The sequence below is a fragment of the Lissotriton vulgaris genome, chromosome 1_1, assembly GCF_964263255.1.
Source record: "Lissotriton vulgaris chromosome 1_1, aLisVul1.2, whole genome shotgun sequence".
NCBI classification, from domain to species: Eukaryota; Metazoa; Chordata; class Amphibia; order Caudata; family Salamandridae; genus Lissotriton; species Lissotriton vulgaris.
Genome location: NC_141685.1, coordinates 1,358,839,578 through 1,358,862,432, shown reverse-complemented (window position 1 = coordinate 1,358,862,432; position 22,855 = coordinate 1,358,839,578). Strand labels below are relative to the sequence as shown.

The 22,855-nt window shown below is 48.4% G+C and overlaps 1 protein-coding gene across 2 annotated transcripts in view; it reads left to right on the top strand.

Moving 5' to 3' along the window:
- LRP1 (LDL receptor related protein 1) overlaps window positions 1-22,855 on the top strand; it is a 1,437,817-nt gene that overhangs the window by 1,106,446 nt on the left and 308,516 nt on the right. For both annotated transcript variants that reach the window (XM_086966724.1, XM_086966716.1), the window contains exon 70: window positions 13,083-13,215. In XM_086966724.1, coding sequence (XP_086822850.1) covers window positions 13,083-13,215 — 133 coding nt within the window. The remainder of the gene's footprint in view (window positions 1-13,082; window positions 13,216-22,855) is intronic.

Below are 22,855 nucleotides of genomic sequence, written 5' to 3'. Positions count from 1 at the left end.
GGGTGGCATGGTGAGCAAATGAACGATGGATTTAACCCAGATCTCTGGACTGAGGGTGAATGTTTGATTCATTCAGCATTCCGTCCATCATTTGTTGCGGTAGCACGAGTGTCTTTTAAAGTCACACGGCACAGCTCTCAAAACAGCGGTGCCATCACTGACTCTACTCCATCCATAAGCACCCCTTCTCACCATCCGTTGTGTGATACAGATTTCAATCTCAAATTATCTACACTACAGCAGCTCTGTCTGCAGCCAGTGAGTGTGACAGTGAATCACAGACACGTCAGCAACAACAAATCGGCAGAAGGCTTTCTCCCCAGCTAGGTGCAGCAGTAAAATTGTTGTGACTCGGAGACTTAGGTAAGTCAAAAACTAAGGCTGGTGTGATTAAATGTTCTTGTTCAAAGGTCGGAGATTGTCTACTGGCAACTCACTATACATGTTCTATTGCAGAGGGTTAATATCCTTGCTGCAAAGAACGTCACTCTACCATGCTAATCACAAAAGTGTTTGAGGATCGCTGGGAGTCACTAAATACTATGCTAGTGCCCTTCAATCTTTAGTGCTGTGCGGCAGTGTCAAGATCTTAGTTTCTTGTTGCTCAAATGTATGTTTTCCTCGTCTTCATTTCTTGATTTTGCTCAGGAGAAAAGGTCACTCATAGTCGTTGAAAAGTCACTCATATGTACACTGACATTTTTTTTTTTTCAGTTTAGGAAATTTTTATTTGGTTTTAAGAGAAACACAATACAAGATAATAAAATAATAATCCGAAACCTTGGCAGCTATGTAGTTGATCGCCTAAAGTAACTCCAAATAACTGCATTAATATTTGATACATTTTTTGGGGAAAAGTTTTTAAGTGTCTGGTTGTTGAATTTGCCAGTGCTTGTTCATCGTGAAGTAAAAAGTGTTGAATTACTATAACTGTTAACTTCTGTTTCTTTGGAAAACTCTGGTGGATATTTTTTGTTTTGGTATCAAAAATTACATAAAAAACGAATCTATTTTTATAAATTGGTGTCGGATTTCTTGAATGTCTAGTTTATTTCTTCTTTAATTATTTTGGTACTGTTTAAATGTTTTAGACTTGTTGCTTTGTTTAAGCCTGCCTGCTCTTTGCCACTGCTACCCAGGGTTGAGCTACGGTTTGGTAACAAAACATTACAGGTCCTAAAGGTATTGGTAATGCATTTCCCGGTGAGGTCACACAACCACACCATATAATACACCCCATTTCCTCACATGGACTACCTGTGATATAAACAATTTACATTCCTGCCATTCCTGCTGCTGGGAGTAGTAAAAAAAAAAGGTGTTTTGCGTTTTCTACACTAAACAATATGTTTCGTTGCAAAGGGAACTGCAAGAAATTGGGTTATTAGTTGCCAAGGAAATGATCCTTTTTAATAAGTCCTCAATTTTGAAGTAAACCATTGTAGCACTTGACTGTCTCAGGATAGCCAAGCAGAGCAGTCTAAGGCTTACGCAGGGGAGTAGATGTGGCCTTGTAGCCTCTGCTCTCTGATAAACAACAAGCAATACAATCTGAAAGAAACACGTTAGTGTTAGATTCCTTACCTTAGAATATCCCCAGGCGTCAGTCTGGATCCGGAAACTTTTGCGTAGCAGTACCCCTGCGCGTCGGTAGGCGTCGTCTGCAGGCGTCCCCTGCGGCTCCGCGTCCGTCGTCGGCGTCGTGCGCCGTGATGACGTCGCTGGAGTATATAGACGCCGCCTCCGCGCGCTGACGTCAGTTCTTCTTTTTTCCGCGCCAGTGGACGCAGATCTGAAGAGCAGTACTCCGGTCTTTGACCAAGTTTTTCGATTGTCTTTTTTCTCTATTGTGCCTGATAGGATGCCAGGATTTAAGAATTGCGATGGCTGTGAGCGCACGATGTCGGTCACAGACCATCACCGCCTCTGCCTCCGGTGTCTGGGCCCCGACCACGACGTGGACTCCTGCGTCGACTGCCGGGCCCTTACCAACAAGGCTAGACGGGAGCGGTCCCGCAAGCTACTGGAGCTCCGGGTGTCGGCCCCACGTCGGGACCGGGAGCGGTCCCGGTCCGGCCGGAGGTCGAGAGAGCGTTCGAGGGAGCGGTCGCGGAGCCGCGCCGGGCGCTCCGGAAGTCGAAGCCACTCGTCATCCTCGTCAGGTAAGAAGCACAAGAAGTCGGGGCGTCGTCATCGTACCCCCGACTCCCCCCCGACGCTCGCGCGATGCGGCCGGGGGCTCGGGTGACCCCAACCCCGCGGCTCCGCGAGAGTCGCCGGCGCGGCCTGCCTCATACCCTCCGGTCCCTGGGCATGGTGCGACGCCTGAGGAGATCGAGGCGTTCCTCATGGCCATGAGGGCGCTCGCTTCTCCGACGGGGCCTACGGCGCCTTCGGGCCCAGTGCTACCGTCTGGGGGCCCTGGCGGTTCGGGTGTCCCTGCCTCGGCGCCGTCGGGTGCTCCGGCCCCGGCGCCGCCGACGGCTCCGACCCCGGCGCCGCAGGGGCCTTCGGGATCGGCGCCGGCTGGTCTTCCGGCCTCCCCGGCGCCGTTGCCATCGGGGTTACCCCCGACGCCGCCCCCGCGCGGCGCCGGTTCTCCGCTGCCGGTTCCGGCCGGCGGTGGGGTTCCGACGCCGGCTCCGGGGGGCGCCGTCCCATTACCTTCTCCGACGCCGGACGCGGCGCCGGACGGGCGTCGATCGACGCCGGTCCCGGCGCCGATGGGGCCCATGAACCCCGAGGAGCCGGTCTTCATCATTGACTCCGAATACGGAGAGGATGAGGAGTACGGTGAAGGTTGGGAGGGGTCCGAGGACCCTCTGGCTCGCGAGTGCCAGTATGACCCGGACTGGACAGGTGACTTGGGGGATGCCAGTGGTTTGGACGACTCCCCTAACCCTGGTTTGATCTCTCCTCCTTCCGTGGCATCGGTGGAGGGAGCTGCCTATTCTGTGGTGCTGATGAGGGCTGCCAAGGCCTTAAACCTTGAGCTCCCCGTCGCGGCCGTGAGGCCTAACATCCTCACCGAGGTCTTCAAACCGCAGTCATGCCCATTGGAGCCTCTGCTGCCGTTTAATGAAGCCTTGTCTGACGTTCTGTTGGGCACGTGGTCCAGGCCCGCTTCAGGTGCGCCTGTTGATCGGAACGTGGCCAGGCGCCACCGTCCTTGTCCGGACGACCCCAAGTACCTGTCTACCCACCCCACTCCTGAGAGTCTGGTGATCCAGGCCTCGACCTCCCAGTCCGCATTCCCGTCGGCCCCGCCCGACCGGGAATCCAAGAGGTATGACCAGTTTGGCAAAAAGGTCTTCTCGTCCATTAGTTTGGGCCTGCGGTCTTGCAACACCGCCTGCCTCTTGGGCCGCTACACCCACTCTGTGTGGGATACGGTCGCGGAGCTGCTGCCAGAATGCCCCATGGAGGTGCGGGCAAAGCTCGGTCAGGCTGTGGCTGAGGGCCGAGATGCAGCGAAATATTCAATTCGGTGTGGTCTTGATACGACCGACTCGCTGGGCAGAGCTATGTCTACGACGGTGGCGATTCGTCGTCACGCCTGGCTGAGATCCGCCAATTTTTCGGCTGATGTCCAAAATACCCTGATGGACATGCCGTTTGATGGCTGTCACCTGTTCGGTGACAAAGCGGACCACGCGCTGGAACGCTTCAAGGACTCCAGGGTCACGGCCAAGTCCTTGGGTCTCTCGACCCAGCGTCAGCAACCGGGTTCGTTTCGTCCCTTTCGTGGCCAAGGAAGGGGCGCCCCCACACGTGCTGCCAGCCACGCGCCGCAACAATCCTTCCAACGCGGTGGCGGCCGTGGAAACCGCCGTGGTGGCGGTCGGGGACAACGGCGGGGTCAGACCACACCTTCCCCCCGCAGCATCTACCCCAAAATCCTCCTAGTCCGTGCTTTCGGCCCCATGTGACGCCAGTGGGTGGCAGGGTTCGCCATCACCACGCTCACTGGCGCACGATCACTTCGGACAGGTGGGTGCTGCAAATTGTCCGAAGGGGCTACTCCCTCCCCTTCGAGACCTCTCCTCCAGCCATGCCACCGCAGAACCACCGTGTGTCGGGGGACCACTTGACACTTCTGCAGGAGGAAGTTACGGCCCTCTTGGCCAAGGGGGCCATCGAGCGCGTTCCTGGGCCAGAAGTAGGGCGTGGTTGTTATTCCCACTACTTTCTGGTGCCCAAGAAGGACAAGGGGGGCCTACGTCCTATCTTGGATCTAAGGAACGTCAACGGCTTCCTCCGGAAGGAGAAGTTCAAGATGTTGACGTTAGCTCAGGTCTTGGCTGCTCTAGACCCGCAAGACTGGATGGTAGCGTTGGACTTGCAGGATGCCTATTTTCACATCCCCGTCCTGCCGGCCCACCGGCGTTACCTGCGCTTCACGGTAGGCCAGGAGCACTTTCAGTTTATCGTGCTCCCCTTCGGCCTTACCAGCGCCCCACGGGTGTTCACAAAGGTGATGGCGGTGGTCGCAGCCCATCTGCGCAGGTTAGGGGTTTCAGTCTTCCCCTACCTAGACGACTGGTTGTTGAAGGCGGGCTCGCCCCAGACAGTCGTCCACCACCTTCAGATGACGGCAGACCTCTTGCACGACCTGGGGTTCTCCATCAACGTGCCGAAATCACACCTGTGTCCCTCTCAAAAGCTCCTTTTCATCGGAGCGGTTCTGGACTCGGCGCAGTTTCGGGTTTATCCTCCGGAACGGCGGGTTCGGGATATTCAGGCTTTGGTTCCCATCTTTCAGCCGCTATCCCGAGTCTCGGTCAGGTTGACGCTGCGGCTGCTGGGACTGATGGCTTCCTGCATCCTTCTGGTGCATCACGCCAGGTGGCGGATGCGGGCTCTGCAGTGGGACCTGAAGTTTCAGTGGGCCCAGCATCAGGGCAACTTGTCCGACCACGTCTTGATCTCGGAGGGCACTGCGAGACAACTGCAGTGGTGGCTTACGGACCGCGATTGGGTCAGGGGCAAGTCCCTCTCCCTTCCCCAACCGGAGCACGTTGTCGTGACGGACGCGTCCCTCCAGGGCTGGGGTGGCCACTTGGGAGAGGCAGAGATCAGAGGCATCTGGTCTCCAGCGGAGTCCCGGCTCCATATCAATCTGTTGGAGCTGCGGGCGATTCGTCTGGCACTGAAGGCATTCCTCCCCTTTGTCAACGGGAGTGTAGTGCAGGTGTTCACCGACAACACCACCGCCATGTGGTACTGCAACAAACAGGGCGGAGTGGGGTCGTGGACCCTTTGCCAGGAGGCTCTGCGCCTCTGGCAATGGCTGGAACGTCAGGGCGTGACTCTGACGGTTCAACACCTGGCAGGTTCTCTGAACGCCAGGGCGGACGAACTCAGCCGTCGGTGCTCGATGGATCACGAATGGCGTCTGAACTCGGACGTGGCGCAAGGCATCTTTCTGCAATGGGGAGAGCCTTGGTTAGATCTATTCGCCACAGAAGAGAACGCGCAATGTCATCAGTTCTGCGCGTTGGAGTTTCCAAGACGGCACTCGCACGGCGACGCCTTTCGGCGCGAGTGGAGTTGCGGTCTGTTATACGCCTTTCCGCCTATACCACTTCTGCCCAGAGTGCTGAAGAAGATCAGGCGCGACCGGGCCCAAGTTATCCTTGTGGCTCCGGACTGGGCTCGAAGGTACTGGTATCCCGAGCTACTCAGCATGTCAGTCGGTCCCCCGATCCGCCTGCCCCTTCAGGAGGACCTTCTGTCGCAGCAGCAGGGGACGGTCCTCCACCCGAACCTGTCCAGTCTCCACCTCCATGCTTGGAGATTGAGCGGCGGCAGTTGAGGCCATTTGACTTGCCTCCTGAAGTCTGTGATGTTATTCTGGCAGCCAGGCGTCCCTCCACTAAGTCGGTATACGCCTGTCGGTGGAACAGATTTGTGGCATGGTGCACAGCAAAGGCTGTGGATCCTCTTTCTGCCCCTCTTTCGGAGGTTCTTCTGTTTCTTCTTTCTCTTGCCCAGCAGGGCTCTGCTCTGGGCACTATCAAGGGCTACCTTTCTGCCCTTTCAGCCTTTTTGAGGCTTCCTGATCAGCCTTCTTTGTTCAAATCCCCGATTGTAACTCGATTCTTGAAAGGCATCACTCACATGTTTCCACCTGTTCCGTTTGTGATGCCTCAGTGGGATTTGAACCTGGTTCTAACTTTCCTGATGTGTGCTCCCTTTGAGCCCCTTCATTCTTGCCCTCTCCGTCTCCTGACTTTAAAGACGGCTTTCCTGGTTGCCATCACCTCTGCCAGGAGGGTGAGTGAGCTCCAGGCTCTTTCTGTCCAACCTCCTTTCCTGTCCATTCATCCTGACAAGGTGGTTCTGAGGACTAGACCTTCTTTCCTGCCCAAGGTTGTTTCGGCCTTTCACATCGGGCAGTCCATCACCCTCCCTTCCTTCTTCCCGCCTCCGCATCCTTCAAAGGATGAAGAGCGGCTCCATCGTCTGGACCCAAAACGTGCGCTTTCATTTTACATGGATCGCACACGCCAGTTCCGGGTGGATGACCAACTGTTTGTTGGCTACGTGGGTGCGAAGAAGGGACGGGCGGTTTGTAAACGAACCATCTCTCGATGGGTCGTCCTCTGCATCAAAGCGTGCTACTCTTTGGCTCGGAAGGAGCCTCCTGTTGGGCTGAGGGCCCATTCCACTCGGGCCACGGCGGCTACTACTGCCCTGGGCCGGGGAGTCCCCTTGCAGGACATTTGCCAGGCGGCTACGTGGGCCTCGCTGCACACCTTTGCGAGGCACTACTGCCTGGACAGTCAAGTCCGGAGGGATGGCTTCTTTGGCCGTTCTGTCCTCCAGGACTTTCTGGTGTAGTTTTGTATTGGTTCGCAGACCCACCACCGGGGTTGGTATTGCTGGGGTATATGTATTCTAAGGTAAGGAATCTAACACTAACGTGTTTCTTTCAGATGAACAAGTTACTTACCTTCGGTAACGATATATCTGTAAGAAACATTAGTTAGTGTTAGATTCCTTACCAAACCCACCCATCCTCCCCGTTCTGCGAACTGATACCTAGGGTTAAGGTCATCCCTTTCAGGGCCCTAGTTTGTACATGGCACCAGTGTTGGTTCTCTCATGGCTCTGCGTCTCCTGGCGCGGAACAGCTGTGTGCAAAGAACTGACGTCAGCGCGCGGAGGCGGCGTCTATGTACTCCAGCGACGTCATCACGGCGCACGACGCCGACGACGGACGCGGAGCCGCAGGGGACGCCTGCAGACGACGCCTACCGACGCGCAGGGGTACTGCTACGCAAAAGTTTCCGGATCCAGACTGACGCCTGGGGATATTCTAAGGTAAGGAATCTAACACTAACTAATGTTTCTTACAGATATATCGTTACCGAAGGTAAGTAACTTGTTCTTTGTGTCCAGTCAGTGCTTTTTCCTATAAAAAGGAAATATACTCTTATTACAAGTGCACATGCATCTAAATGCTATGCATGAAATTACAAATATTTACAATCCGGTAGGTGGTATTACCCTTGGTGACGCCCTCATATCATGCTACACCCCTAAATTCACTAATCCCCTAACTATGCTGGATGCCATAGCACCCTATAAGTGGGTGTCCGCCTCAAAAAGATCGACCGCTCTGCTTTGTCAGAGTGCACCACATTAGTAAAAGCATCCACATGTTACAATTCACAAATCCAACGCTATTGAAGTGAGTGGGGAGAGTATCAATATACAATACCTGTTATGACCTACCATTGCAGTAGATGAGGGTAGTGCCACAGTCAATAGCATTCATTATACTATAGAACATTGTGTTGTTAACCATTTCCATTGTCCGTAAAGCATTGTGTTCACAAACAAATGTGTCCCGGAATCTTCCTTTTACTTCTATTTAGACCACTACTGCAGTCATTGGATCAACTAGCAGGGCTCCCCTTTGTCCCAAGCCAGTATGCAAAAGTATGGGCTAGTGAAGGGTTTGTAAACCTGGACTAATTCTCCCTGATGCATGGATGCTGCCCCATGGGAAACCTAATGTATTTTGTAGGAAAGATTCTGGGGAGTGGAGCCCCTGTACTGCCAGCATCCCACCAAGCTTACTAAAACAACGCTTTGATGTCTCTGCTCACTTTTGGTGCACAACAAAGCCAATATGCAAATTTGGCTTACAGGGGTGCTGTTTTGACCCTGAGTTTGAATATCAAAGTAGATTTCTTATGTGGTCTCGTGCCCCAATGAATTTTTCATTTCTGGGTACACCATCCCACCCGAGGCACACAGTCTAATCACAGCGCCAGTATCTGGGCCACACCCACTAGTCCAGATGGGGATTTAAATGCTGCAGGAAGGGAGTCTGTGCCGCTGGTGCGCTGAAGGCAAGCCCATCTGTGCCCGTCCGTGCTTCGCGCAAGTCTCAACCCCTCTGCCAGTTTTGGTTCCCATTCTACATCGAGGATTACTTACTCTAGGGAAGCACTTCTGTGACTGAACACCAAAGAAACGGTCTGGGGAGGTTTATGTTTAGACCATGGCACTGTTGTTCAGGATAAATCACTAATCTGCACTCATTGTAACAGCAACTTTTTTGGGTTGAAAGCGCTCTGATAACCTTATCGGTTCAAGTTCGCGCTATAGAAAACTCTAAAAATAAATAAATAAATAAATAGGAAAGATTGCCCAGCTCCTGGTATCTCTACAGTCTCTTCTAAGGAAGAAATGTTTAAGTGTGCTCCTATAAATGCTATATCCCTGATAACGCATCAGTTTGAAATTTTTGATTTTTATTAGCAACCATTAAATTGACATAGCTTGGGTCGCTGATACTTGGGCAGATACAACATCAGGACTGGACTTAGTAACAGCGACCACTCCCAACTTCATACATCAACAGAAATTCTGCACTTTATAGTGAATAAAGCCCCTCGCCAACTTCCAGATGAATTTTGGCCTATCCAGACAGGCACACCTCACATACCAGCGGCTTATGTGCGCAATCTGGGGGTAGTCCTCGACAACAAGCTGTGTATGGAGAAACATGTAAATAAAACAGTTGGTACTTGTTTCTCCCTTATCAAAGCCTTGCGGTAGATCCTTCCCATGCTGCCTCTGTCAGCCAGGGCTCTAGTAGTCAGAAGCGTCATCTTGAGTCGGCTAGACTACTGTAATGCCCTGCTTCTTGGTGCACCAAATTTTCTCATCAAGAGACGACAAAGAATTCAAACAATAGCTGCCAAGTTAGCTTTTAAGAGGAGATGAGATGACTCTGCATCTGCGGCTCTTATCGATCTCCACTGGCTTCCTCTGGCCCAGAGAATCCAGTTCAAATCTGCATGCATTGTGGACCCCAGCCTCTGCAGAAAAAATGTGTCTGGTACTCCCCTTCACGAACTCTTCGCTCCTCTACTGCTTACCTGGCCTGTACCACCAGAGCACGAACATCTAGATTTGGTGGCAGAGCGTTCAGTTGGACAGCGGCACAATTGTGGAATAACCTCCCACTTAACATCAGAGGAGTTCGTACAGTTTAGAAAAAAACTTAAAACCCATCTTTTTCCCAGGGTGTAGTGCTACATCACCTGCAGTGGGCTAACTCTGCGTGTGTATTGGAACTTCTGTCTTCAGCGCCAGAATACATGTGGGGTGATAGAGCGCTTTATAAATATTGGATACATTACATTATATTACATCATATTGTTTGACCCTTGAAAGGGTGCTGGGTATGGAATGATTTTTAGGGTAAATTCTCGGGGGTTATTGAACTACTGCCCCTACCTACATGTGAGGCTTTTAAGTTCAATGTGGCACTTTCCAGCTTACAATCTTCTAGGGGCATCCTTGTCTACCGCCCCCAAGACCTAGAAACCTTTTTATTGACAATGTGGGCTCACTCCTGGAGTAAGCTTTGACGGCTAAAGACATCACCTTGCTAGGAGATTTTAATTTTCATTTGGATAACCCCGAAGACAATGATACAGTTACTCTTTTGGAGTCTCTGGAGAGTTTTGAGCTATCGCAATTAGTTAATAATCCCACCCATTAAGCAGGCCATACGTTAGATGGTGTTCTCCAATAATCCCCAATTGGCCATGAAAGCATTGATTCCCTAGACTTGGTCTGACCACCTTCCGTTGATATTTGATAGATAGCTTCAATCTAAAACCATTCAGCTTAAATCTACTAATCAGGAAATTAAGTCCTTGTTTGGAATAAAGTACAGGCATATGTTTTAGTAACATATTAAAGGACTCTATGCCTCCCCAATCTGATAATCTGGAAAATTTCTCTTTGGTCTATACTGAATAGATCCATTCAGCGGCAGTCATTGCAGCGCCTCTTAAGACTTGTAATTTGCAGAGAAATAAACACTCCGCTCCCCCGTTCTCTGAGAACCTTGTACTACAGAAACAAGCATGTAGAAGACAAGAGAGACTATGGAGGAAAGAATACAACAGCAAAGATAAAGGGAAATATAAAACATGCTTAAGTAAGTATAAAACACTTATGATTAAGGCCAGATCATAGTTCAAGGCATGTGTGCTGTAAATATACATGCTTTGCATACTCCTGCAATCTAGTGTTGGGTCTGGATGTTTGCTAGTTGTTTTTCTTTGAAGAAGTCTTTCCTAGTCACAAGGTAAGGCGGCGACTCCTTTCGGTAATAGTGTGCCTGGTCTTCGACTCCGTTGTTAGATTGTTTTCCTGCAAAAGGGTGAGAATTGAGTGAGGAAGTGTAGTATAGAGATGTCCATACGTATGCATCTACATTGAATAACTGCAACTACAGGTACCTAGGGAGGCGGGTGGGCGCATCTGAATCTACATGCCAAGAACAGATGCTTACTGGGAAAATAACATTACCCATTCGAGGCATTTGTGCTGTAGGCAGGAGTATGCAAAGCATGTGAATCTACAGGTCTACATGCAAACAGATGCTTAATGGGTAAGAAACATTATCCTTCCTTCACGTGAAAAATAACTACAGCTAAGAATTCCTCCAGAGTTTTTCAGTTCCAGTCCTCCTTGGCGGCACCCCCTAAGAACAATCTGGCCAATATTAGTCTGGACTTTGTTGAAACCTTGGCAAAATTCTTTGGGAATAAAGTTTTTCCAATTTTCAATACATTTGATCAAAAATGGGCAACATTCTAGGAACTGCCCATTTCATTTGACAGTACATAAGGAGGGCCCAAAATTTACTGATTTTTCACCGGTATTATCGCAGGTGACAACTGTTTAGAACTGTTAAGTCGGGTTCACCTATTGATCCCTGTCCAACTCCTATAAACAATTTGGCTGGGGAAACTTTTGCCACCTGCTTGACCAACATTTTTAATTCAATGTTGAAATCAGGATTTTTCTCGACCTATTGGAAGGAGGCATCTATACTTCCATTGTTAAAAAAAGTCTAACCTAAATCCCAGCGACCCACACAACTATCAGCCGATTTCTAGGCTACCCTTTCCAGCCAAGATAACAGAAAAAGCCTTGAATCAGCAAGTGGTCCAATTTCTGGCTAACCACCAGTTTTTAGATCCCACCCAATTTGGGCTCAGAAGCTGTCATAGGACCGAAACTGCTCTTGTCAAAACCACAGAAAGGATTAGAGCAATTTTTGACGGTAGTGCGGCACTTGTCCTGCTCGATTTATCTGCATCCTTTGATATGGTTGACCACAAAATTTTGGTCGATAGTCTCCGGGTTGTGAGTTTTGAGTGGTCAGCCTGAAAGTACTGAAATCTTTTCTATCAGATAGGAAACAATTGGTGGCTCTGGATCAGTTTGTGTCTGATCCGCTCTGTCTGCCATGTGGGGTCACGCAAGGGTCCTCACTAAGCCCCATATTGTTTAACATGTATGTTAAACCTCTGTCCTCCTTTATAAGATATTTTGGACTGGAACTTACTTCATATGCAGACGACACCCAATTGGTTGTAGCCATGCCTTCTTCCAACAACCAAGCAGGTGTAAATTTTCATGACTCCGTGGCAGCCATTGGCAACTGGATGAACCTCAATTACCTAAAACTTAATTCAAGTAAAACTGAGGTCATCCTGTTTGGAAATAACGCTGCTTCATGGGCCCCGTCCTGGTTGCCATGGGAGCTGTGCGCCCCCCCAACCCCAGTTAACAAGGTCAGAAACTTAGGGGTGGGCATGGACAAACATTTGGACTACAGGTGAAGGCGGTCACGTCCTCTGCCTTCCTGGTTTTAAGAATGCTCAGAAAGATTTTCCTTTCATACCTATCAATGCCCAAAAAAAGTTGATGAAAGCACTCATGCTAGCAAGAGTGGGGTCTTCAACTTTCCCAAGTTTGCACCTAGGAAAGGTCTCACAGTAAGAGTAGTCCTGGCTGACTTGGAAGACTGAAAAGAGAAATCAGATTGATGAGATACTCACATGGGGAAAAGAAATTCAACAAAAGAGCAAAACATGTGCTCCTCCATGATCCACTCTGTAATTCAATAAGGTAATTGCATTTTTTTGAGAAGTGGACTCGATCAAAGAGCTGTAAATAGAATTAACTCTTTATCTCCGGCCGAGTACTCTATCCGACATTATAGTACCTTAACTTGCAATATTGGTTAATGCTACAAAGAATTTTCTGGAGAACACTTAGAAGTTCATCTCGTGTACACCAGTTAAAATTGACATCAGATTGTAGAAGCAAGTGGTGAAATCGGAAGAAAAGAAGTCTCTCCCACCTACTTATTAAATGCATAGAAATTCTAGGATGACGACCTCATGTAGTACTGGGGATGAAATTCTAAGATGGGACTTTCGCTGGCATAATTCTTGAAGAAAATAGTCTCCTCTTCCACTATCTTTCACACACTTCTTTTCAACTGTTGTTCACTGTGTGATAGGAGAATACGTAATTGATCATCCAAACAAGCTGTGTATTATAAAGATGTTGCTAACAGGGACAATTAATTTAAAAAAACTTGAAAATGTAAAGAAAAGCAATAAATGATATTGGGGTTCAGAAAATTGTAAATTGAATATCACCACCAGGATGGTAGAGAACTGCTGTCCTAAGCTGTTGGTGCAACATGTCTGAGGTGCATTATCTCATATCCCTTTCTCACATTACAGAAAGACTGTGACTTGCGCTGTGATGCAGACCAGTTCCAGTGCAACAATGGACACTGCATCCCACACCGCTGGCGCTGTGATGCTGATGCTGACTGCATGGATGGCAGCGATGAGGGAAACTGTGGCTCTGGAGGTGACCCACTCATTGCTTATGTCTTCACTGTTTCCAAAGACGCATGCAACAAAATCATTTATAGAGTTGCATGGTTGCCCCAGGCTTTATACACCAGTCCTATGTTCATGTATAATTTTTAGGCATGGGTGAAATTTTAAGTATGCAAGTGAAGCTTGCTTAATTTCTAGATTTCACGTGACCTGAAACTCATGAAGTTTTTGCATGCAGGGGCACTCAGTGTGCAGAAAATGTGTGAATGACCAAAATAAGCCATGTAAAATACCCACAAGCCACATTCTGCTCTAAAACAGTAATTTCAACAAATGTTTGTAGAATTGGGAGAAGTTTCCCAGAAAATAAACAGTTTAACTCACCCTTAATAATTATCCTCCCCACTCTACTCTTGTCCTTTTCAGGCATATTCGCACACAGACAAAGCATAAGCATGGCCCACAATAGTATTTCTTTTACATACATGAATGATACATGGAAATGCTTGAGTCCGTTTGAAGCATTGGTAATCTCTTTAGGGCAAGGCTCTTTACATTCCATATTTTTAGCTTGTCTGTGGCATTAAAAAGCTTAGCAAGCCGCAAGTGTTTGCCTCCTGAATAGTGACCCCAGAATACTGATGGGACACAATATCACAAAATATTGAAAAAAAATATTGTCGGGTAAGAAGGTCTAGATTTTCTTTACCAAACTCCACATATATGTACCCATGCGGTACATAGATCTTCAAGGTACATAAAGGTAGAGTTAGGAATAGCAAATCTATACTGCCCTAACTGCAATTAGGTTTAGATTTGTGTAGCCCTCCATATTCTGACCTCAATATTATTGTACCACGATGTTCCAGGTGGCGGGGGGCAAAATTCAATTGTACAATCAGCTATAAGCAGGCCTGTGTTGGTCTGACTTCAAAAGGGTAAGTCTCATGTAAACTGCTAGGCTGCATCCCTTGTAAGCAACTTCAAAAGCATTTTGGCCCCTTTGCACCTTATCCGTGAAGTGCGGCTTGTGTCTCTGAAGCACAGCGAGCCTGACTTGTCTTGGCATTCCTGTATCACTTATGAACCAAAAAGATAATTCTTCCAGGGAACAACCAGTCTAACTCTCCTGGGCATGCAAGGTATTTTATTATTCTATTGCAGCATGGATGCCTTGTACTTGGTGTGAGGAAACAGGCTTTTTGCAGGTTCGACTCAACTTTTCCCCCCACATCTATATCTACTATTCACTGGTTTAATGGCTCTGAAATGCCCTGAGCCCTCCTACGTAGTGCACATGTGTTCTGACCCTTAAAAAGGTACATGGTTGATTGGTTTATACCTAATTTTCATAACCTAACCTGCTTGTTAATCATTAGTATATGGTACCAAGGACGCCATGGGCCTGTAAGTTGGAGTACCCCTCAGGGACTACAGCACTTGTTGTGCCACTTTGATTGGGGCTAGATAAAAGGATGAAGACCGTGCAGACCGCACCTACCCGTGTCCTGCTTGATTCTAAGCATCACGCCCTGGAACATACCCGTCCTTAGCAACTCCAGCGATCACTTTTGCTCACCGTCATCAGTACCCAGGATCGCCTTTTACTTCATCGTGCTCAACGCTGGCATCCTTTCACACGAGGCTGCAGCATTTCAGCCCTGATGAGTCATCCACCGCACACGGTGTGACGAAACACGTGTCTGCTTTGTGCTCTTGTTTGTACTGATGTTCGACTCAAAACCATTAAAACTTTTTTCTTCAAATTCACATTGTTGAATTACTTTACTCCACTTGAAGTATCATTTCATTCTAGTTCTTACCTGAGAACCACGTACTTTTGTCGTGTGCACAGGACACTTGTTGCATTTTGCTTGACTAGAGATCCACGCTATGTCTACCCAGGAGTTATTTTCAACTGGTTTTGTTCCCCTGACCTGTCTTGCACCGGCATTTAAATTACCTTATGACCTTTCACATTCTGGAAACACGCAGAGCGCCAAACTTCCTGACACCCACCAAAACCATTCTCTCGCCTCACTAGATAAAAGGTGGCACTGAGTCGGCCACTGCCAACTGGAAAAGCAGGTTCAAACTGCTAACTCTGCTTTGCCATATCTCATAGAGACTTCTAGCTGCAGTTTCCTTAACTTAGAATATCTCCAACCATTAGACTGGATCTAAAAGATTTTTGAGCAATACCCCTGTGCGCTGGTAGATGATGTTATTCAGCTCCTCGTTGGCCGCACCAGAAGTGATGTGCGCGATACCTTTATAGGCATCACCCATGCACGCTGTCCGTTCTTTCATTTCTATGCCTGATAGCACTGTTCCGGTCTGAACTACCCTCAGTCATTTTGAGGGATTTCTCTCCTGGTGTGGGGATGTTACCCAAGAAACCATCTGGTTTCAAGCCATATGGCGCCTATCACAGATTACTGGTTGTGTTTGTGGTGCTTGGATCATGACCACAACTCCTAGACCCGTGATGACTGCCGCGCCGTGGATCCCTCAAGTTCCTCGCTGCCCAATGTCAGATGACCCTGTGACACTCAAGATTCCGGTCATGTGGAAAGACTCAGAGCCACATTCAGCTATCTCTGTTGCACTCCAAGTCGCTGGAGAATTCGGGTTAAGTCCCACATAAGCATAAACTGCAAGAAGTCAAACAGGTCTTCGACTTAACTTTATCCATCAAAGTCATCCGGCGAGGCACAGGAACATCTGCATTTCAGGCCATGAGCTTCAGCAGAGCCTGAGTCAGAGTCCGCTTCCCGAATTTCCAGGAACCGTAGTGTCCCTCGCCCAGCTCAAAGAATTTCATGAGGCCTTGCACCTCTTATTTGGATGGCCAGGCACATCTGGGGTGCCTTTGTACCTCACAGGTTTGGTAGGGGCCCCCACTGAACCCCTACAGGCAGGTTCGCCTTCTGCACCAGTCAGACCCCATGGATCCTTTCTTGCTGGACCCAGAGTAGGGCAGCTGGTGAGACTGGGAGCCTCCTCAGCGTTCACTTCACTGCCGACGCCCCTTCTCCGCTATCCCCATCCTCATTCCCAACTCTCGTCATTTGGCTAGATGGGTGTTGCTCAACGCCGGTTCTGACGCCAACCAGTACAATGCTGTTAGGAGCAGAGCCAGTGCCTTTTACTCTTGAGCCTGGAGAGGGAGAGGGACAGGAGTGGTCTGAGGATCCTTATGATCAGCATACCTTAGATGAGGACAACTGGTGTGAGGAAAATGCAGAGGCCAGTGGGATAGACATTTCACCTGGCACTAGTTTGGTCTTTGGAAGGTGAAGCCTCTTTTTCTATGGTGGTGCGTAGGGCAGTTGAGGTCTTGGACCTTCAGCTGCCCTCACTGACAGTCAAGTAAAACGTGTTGATAGAGCTTCTTCAGCCGAGAGTCGCGCCCTCCGAACCCTTACTTCCATTTAATGAAGCCCTTACTGATGTCCTGGTCAGGCCCAGTGCAAGCCGTGCACTGCCTGCCGCCATATCCCTGCTCCTGAGGACTCCCGTTTCCTTACCCAGGATCCCACCCTGGGGAGTTTGGTGATCCAGGGCTTCATTTCTAGGATCTATTCATGAGCATTCCCTGCCACTTCCCATCATTCCAAAGGCTTGGATTCCTTTGGAAAAAGAATTTTCCCTTCCTCCAGCTTTGCACTGTGATTGGTTAACATTGGGTGCCTTTTGGGCCAATATTCCTGTATGATTTGGTATTCAGTTGCACAAGTGCTGCCCATGGTCTTGGAAGAAGCCTGAAACATACTCTCCCAAGCTACCACACACTTTTTGCCAGATTTCTGATGCACTTTGACTTGAAGTATCCTGGGTCCCTGCTGATCAGGTTCCCAGGGCTTGTGTTTTTACAGAAGTAAAAATAGATAATACCTTAATATCTTATAAAGCCTTACTGCTCACCCACACTACCACAAATAGAGAGTAAGGTATTATCTACTTTTACCTCTGTAAGCCTTTGGGGATTATCTGGACACTGTGCACACTATATCTTACTTTGGTATAGTATATACAGAGCCAGCTTCCAACACAAAGCCCAAACTTCCTTTCTAATGCGTGTAAATCCTCTCTACAGAAGGCATGTCTAAGGCAGGCAGAAGCATATTAGTTAAGTTGAACAAGTGTTTAACATGTTCTAGCAGTAAAATCCTGCAATTTTCGTTTTGACAGAGAGAGAGAGAGAGACTGATAGCCCCATTGGCAAGTACAGAGTTACACACCTACCCCTCAGCTGTGCTAACGTCTGAATTGGGCTACCAAAATTGGCACTTCAAGGTATTAAACAACTCGTTACATTAATCCGGATTTACTGCCCAAGTCAAAATTAATGTAACTTGTTAATACATACAGCTTTTACAAAGTTGTCATTATGTTACCCAGCCTTCGTAACCTGCTCACAGGAGAGGTAACAGTAGAGGCCTGCCACTGGAGGAGGCGTTACATCCTCTTGGTAGGAGGCCACTTGGGGTGTTGGCCCGAAAGGCGGGCTTCAAAGGGGAAACCACCTTTGAAGGGCTACTCGTAAGTACACTTGGGAGGGGCTACCCTATTGCATGGCTAGACAGGCTGGCAGCAGGAACAGCGAGGGGAACCAGTCCCCAAACTTGTTTTTCTGTGGGCATGTGGCTCATAGGTAACCACACCCCACGGGTGGGCTACCAAGCCCTCAAGACCACAAGAGGGGTTCTGCCATCTTGACAATTGGCAGAATATGCCGGGATAGCTAGATGCCACACAACACATGCAGGAGGTAACCAAGTAGCCCATTGGCTATGGACCTCAACCTTTCTTAACGGCACTTTCTAGGCAAAAAAAGGGTACTCCTAGCACCCTGACCTTATTGGATTAGAGAAGAAGACTGAAGGAATATCCCCTGTTGTGCCAAGGATCTGGTGAACAGAGGCTGCACTGAAGTTGGACTGCGCCTGCTGCACCTTAGGATAGCAAAGGAAAGGATTGTGTCTGCTGTGTCCTGCTCTTAGAGAAGCCGACTCCTGAGCACAGTCAGAAGCCAGAGACTCCAAGGGTCAGTTGGATCGCCTCTTGCTCACAGCACAGGGCCACAAAAGCTGAGGTAACCTGCCTGGCTGCTTGGTGCCCGAGGTCTTTGGATCGTGGCGTACAACCTAAATGACCAAGACCCAACACTGCAAAGGTGTACACGAGTCTGCTGACCAGAGAGAGTTGTAGGAATGCAGCTTGCTTGCACAGAAGGCACGTTACAGCATAAAGAAGGAAACCGTGACTTGTAGCTGTAGAAAGCTGGCTCTGTATATATTGATCCAAAATGAGGTATGTGTGCACAGAGTCCAGTGGAACCCCAAAGGTAGGCAGAGGTAAAAGTAGATAGCACCTTACACTCTATTTGTGGTAGTGTGGGCGAGCAGTAAGGCTTTATCAGAGGGAAGTGTTAAGCGTTTGTTGTACACACTCAGGCAGCAAATGTCACACACGCAAAGACTGAACTCAGACCAATTTGTTTGTATAAAAAATATTATGTTCGAGGCATATGAGCTGTAGATCTCATACTTTTGTATAGATCTCCATCTGGTGTTGGGCTCGGATGTTTGCACTTTGTTATTGTGGAAGTCTTTGTAGTCACGAGATAGGTGACTCCTCCTTTGGTTAGTAGTGCGCATGGGCATATATTCCATCTCCAGATTGTTTTTTCCGCCATCGGTTCGGAAGTGATTTGCTGCCCTCAGGGTCGGTGTCGTTTCAATTCCCCTTCGATGCACAAAGCTCTCGACTGTATTTTTTCAATCGCGATCTCTCGACTCGTAACCAGTTTCCAAAGAGATTTTCAAGTCTGGTCGTCGACGTGTGCCATTAGGCCTATCTGCGCCATCAATAAGCATATGGAAAGACTCCATTTAAAAAATGCTAGTGTGGGGTTAAATTCCCCCAAACGGATCTCCGCTAGGTCTGCAAGCTTTGTCTCTCTCCAGAACAAGAGAGTCAACACTGCTAGGCCTGTGATTCTTTCAGGTCCAAGAGGACTATACGTGATCACCATGCTCAACATCACGAAATGTCTAGATCAACAGTCTTGGCGCTGGACAACATCTTTGAGGCAGGCCCCGACCATCTGGAACTGGAGACAGGAGATGAATAAGCCAGCGTCTCCTTAGCCGTTGAATCAGACTCAGAAGACCAATCGATTACTCTAGGTAAACGAACCGTAAATACGGACGTTGACACCCCGGCCTAAAAAAAAACACAAGGCTCCGGTAACCCGTTCACCTTCGGGTCTGGGTCTACACTGTGATAATGCTTCAGAAGGCCCGGCTCCGAAGCCCACTAAGCCTTCAGGTAGCTCGGGATCGAGCCAGCCACATCATGGTACCGAAAAAACATCTTCTGCACTGAAACATAAGCCCAAGGTACCGTCGACTCCGAACTCTTGGGCACCGAAACTAAAACCCAAGGTGTCAGAATCTTCGGCACCAAAGCAAATTCCATCCATGACTTCGGATCCGAAAAAACAGCCAAAATCTTCGGAGTCAAACACCCACTAAACAAAAGGACACAAAAACTCCTCTTAAAGCTAAAGAAGATAGGCTAAAACACCACTCTGAGCCCAAGTTCTCGGCGCCGAATAAAGACAATGGATCCAAGGAACCCTTCCATCCAGATCCACCTGATCCTAGGCAAAAGGCACTCCATATTGACCCCATTACTGGACAAGTAACCATTATACCACCTAAAAAGAGGAAATTAGACACCTCAGAAATACACGAGAAACCCTCAAAGAAAAAAGACTCAACCACCACACCTATGAGGCCATTTTCTCCACCTCCACAGCTTCCAGCCATTATACTGTTCGAGGCATATGGGCTGCAGATGGTACATTATGAATAGATCGCCATCTGGTGTTGGGCTCGGATGATTGCACTTGTTTTTCTGTTGGAGAGTCTTTTGTAGACTGGTGACTCCTCCTTTGGTTGCTAGTGCGCATGGGCATCGGCCTCATCCTTAGATTGTTTTTTTCCCCCAGCGGGTTCGGATGAGGATTGAGGCGCTCCAGATCGACTTCGAGAAGAAGTGATATTTCGGCACGTATTCCCTTTCCAATTCCTCACGCAAGACTACACATGCGTCCGCTACAGGAGTGCTTAGCACGGCAGTGGAACCAGGCTCAAGGACAATTGAAAGACCTAGTGTTGGTGACCAGTCGTGCATACAACTCTCTGCATTGGTGGAATCCACAAAACCTTTGCAATGGACGACTGTTCCAAGAGCCTGTGCCACAGATAGTGTTGACGACGGACGCATCCCTAATAGGATGGGGAGCCCATGTCCTTCAGTACACCGTGCAGGGCCTATGGACAACACAACAAAAGAAAATGCACATCAACTTGCAAGAGCTAATGGCAATTTTTCTGGCAATGAAAGCGTTCAAAGTACATTTATGCAACAAGGCTGTGTTGATCCGGACGGACATGACAGCAATGTACTACATACAAAAACAGGGAGGAACACACTCTCCACAGCTATCACATCTAGCCTAAAGCATGTGGAAGTGGGCCATTCAAAGAAACATTTTTCTCATGGCGGAACACTTCCCAGGCAAGGACAACCAAATAGCTCATCTGCTCAGCAGACACAGCCAACAGATGCACGAGTGGGAGATTCATCCCACAGTGCTACAACCATACTTCCAACAGTGGGGGCAACCAGAGATAGACCTGTTCGCCACAAAGGAAAACGCAAAATACCAGTACTTTGCCGCCAGGTTTCCACATCCGCAGTCACAGGGCAATGCGATATGGATGAACTGGTCAGGCAAATTTGCGTACGTTTTTCCCCCAGCACGGTTAATACCGCTAGTGGCACGCAAACTACGCCAGCATTCACTGACACTAATCCTGGTCGCTCCAACATGGGCGAGGCAACCATGGTACACAACCTTTCTAGAACTTTTCGTGGTGCCTCATCAAAGGCTGCGGCTAACACCCACTCTTCTCACTCAGAGCCATGGAGACATACAGCACCCAGATCCGCAACAACTGAACCTTGCAATCTGGCTCCTGAAGTCTTAGAGTTTGGGTACCTAAACTTACCTCCTGACTGTATGAACATTATCAAAGAGGCAAGAAAACCTACTACAAGAGCATGTTACGCTGCAAAGTGGAAGCGTTTTGTCATTTACTGTAATAACAATGACATAAACCCACTAGATGCTTCAACGCAAAATATCATTTGCTATCTTTGGCACCTACATCGTTGCAATCTAGCTTATTCATCTATAAGAATACACTTGGCTGCCATTGCAGCTTATCTTCAAAACAGGCAGCATCTTTCGCTGTTTAGAGTGCCTGCAATTAAAGCATTCATGGAAGGACTCAAAAAGAATAATCCACCCAAAACACCCACCTTCACCTGTCTGGAACCTAAACATCCTTTTAACCAGACTAATGGGACCACCATTTGAACCATCGCATTCCTGTGAATTACAATTTCTAACATGGAAGGTGGCTTTTCTTGTAGCGATTACTTCGCTTAGAAGAGGTTAGCGAGCTGCAAGCCCTAACTATTCAAGAGCCATTCATCCAAATACATGCAAATAGGGTAGTCCGTAGAACAAACCCTAAATTTATGCCAAAAGTGGTATCCCATTTTCATATCAATCAAACAATAGAACTGCCAGTGTTCTTTCCAAATCCACAGTCAGTACCTGAAAGGGCTCTACACACACTAGATGTCAAAAGAGCTCTTCTATACTACATTGATAGAACTAAGGATTTTAGGAAAACTAAACGGTTGTTTGTTGCCTTTTCACCACAACACAAGGGCAACCCCATCTCAAATCTGGGTTAGCCAGATGGATAGTCAAGTGCATTCAAATCTGTTATCTAAAAGCAAAACACACTTTAACAGTTCCCCCAAGAGCGCATTCCACACGCAAACTAGGGGCATCCATGGCTTTCCTAGGAAACATTCCTCTAGAGGAAATATGTAGAGCAGCCACATGGTCTACCATACATACATTAAGAAAACACTACTGTGTAGATGTACATTCCAAACAGCAAGCTGCTGTAGGACAGGCTGTTCTAAAAACACTGTTTCGGACTGCTGCAGCTGGCACAGGTAGCCACCGCTAAGGGAGAGACAGCTATATATTCTATGCACAGATATGAATTCAGCAGCCCACATGCCTCGAACCGGAATATGCTACTTACCAGTATGCATCTGTTCTTGGCATGTAGGGCTGCTGACATTCATATCGCCCACCCTCCTACCCGGTGCCTGTCGCAGCTGTAGCATTCATTCTTATTTTCTTGCATGGACATCTCTTACTGTACCATACTCCATCTCTGCCACAATGGCGAAAAACAATCTGTGGATGGAAAGGATGCCCATGCGCACTGTAGTCCAAGGGAGGAGCCACCTATCTCGTGATACTTCGAAGACTCTTCCAGGACAACAATGTGCAATCATCCGGACCCAACACTAGGCGGCGATCTATGCACAGATATGAATGTCAGCAGCCCTACATGCCAAGAACAGATGCATACTGGTAAGTAGCATATTCCTTTCCATATATATAACGGCGGAAGGCGAATAAAGTAAAAAAACTATAGAAACTACCTCATTGTCTGCTTCCATCCATTTGGTGGGACTCACCTGGAGTGATCGCTAGA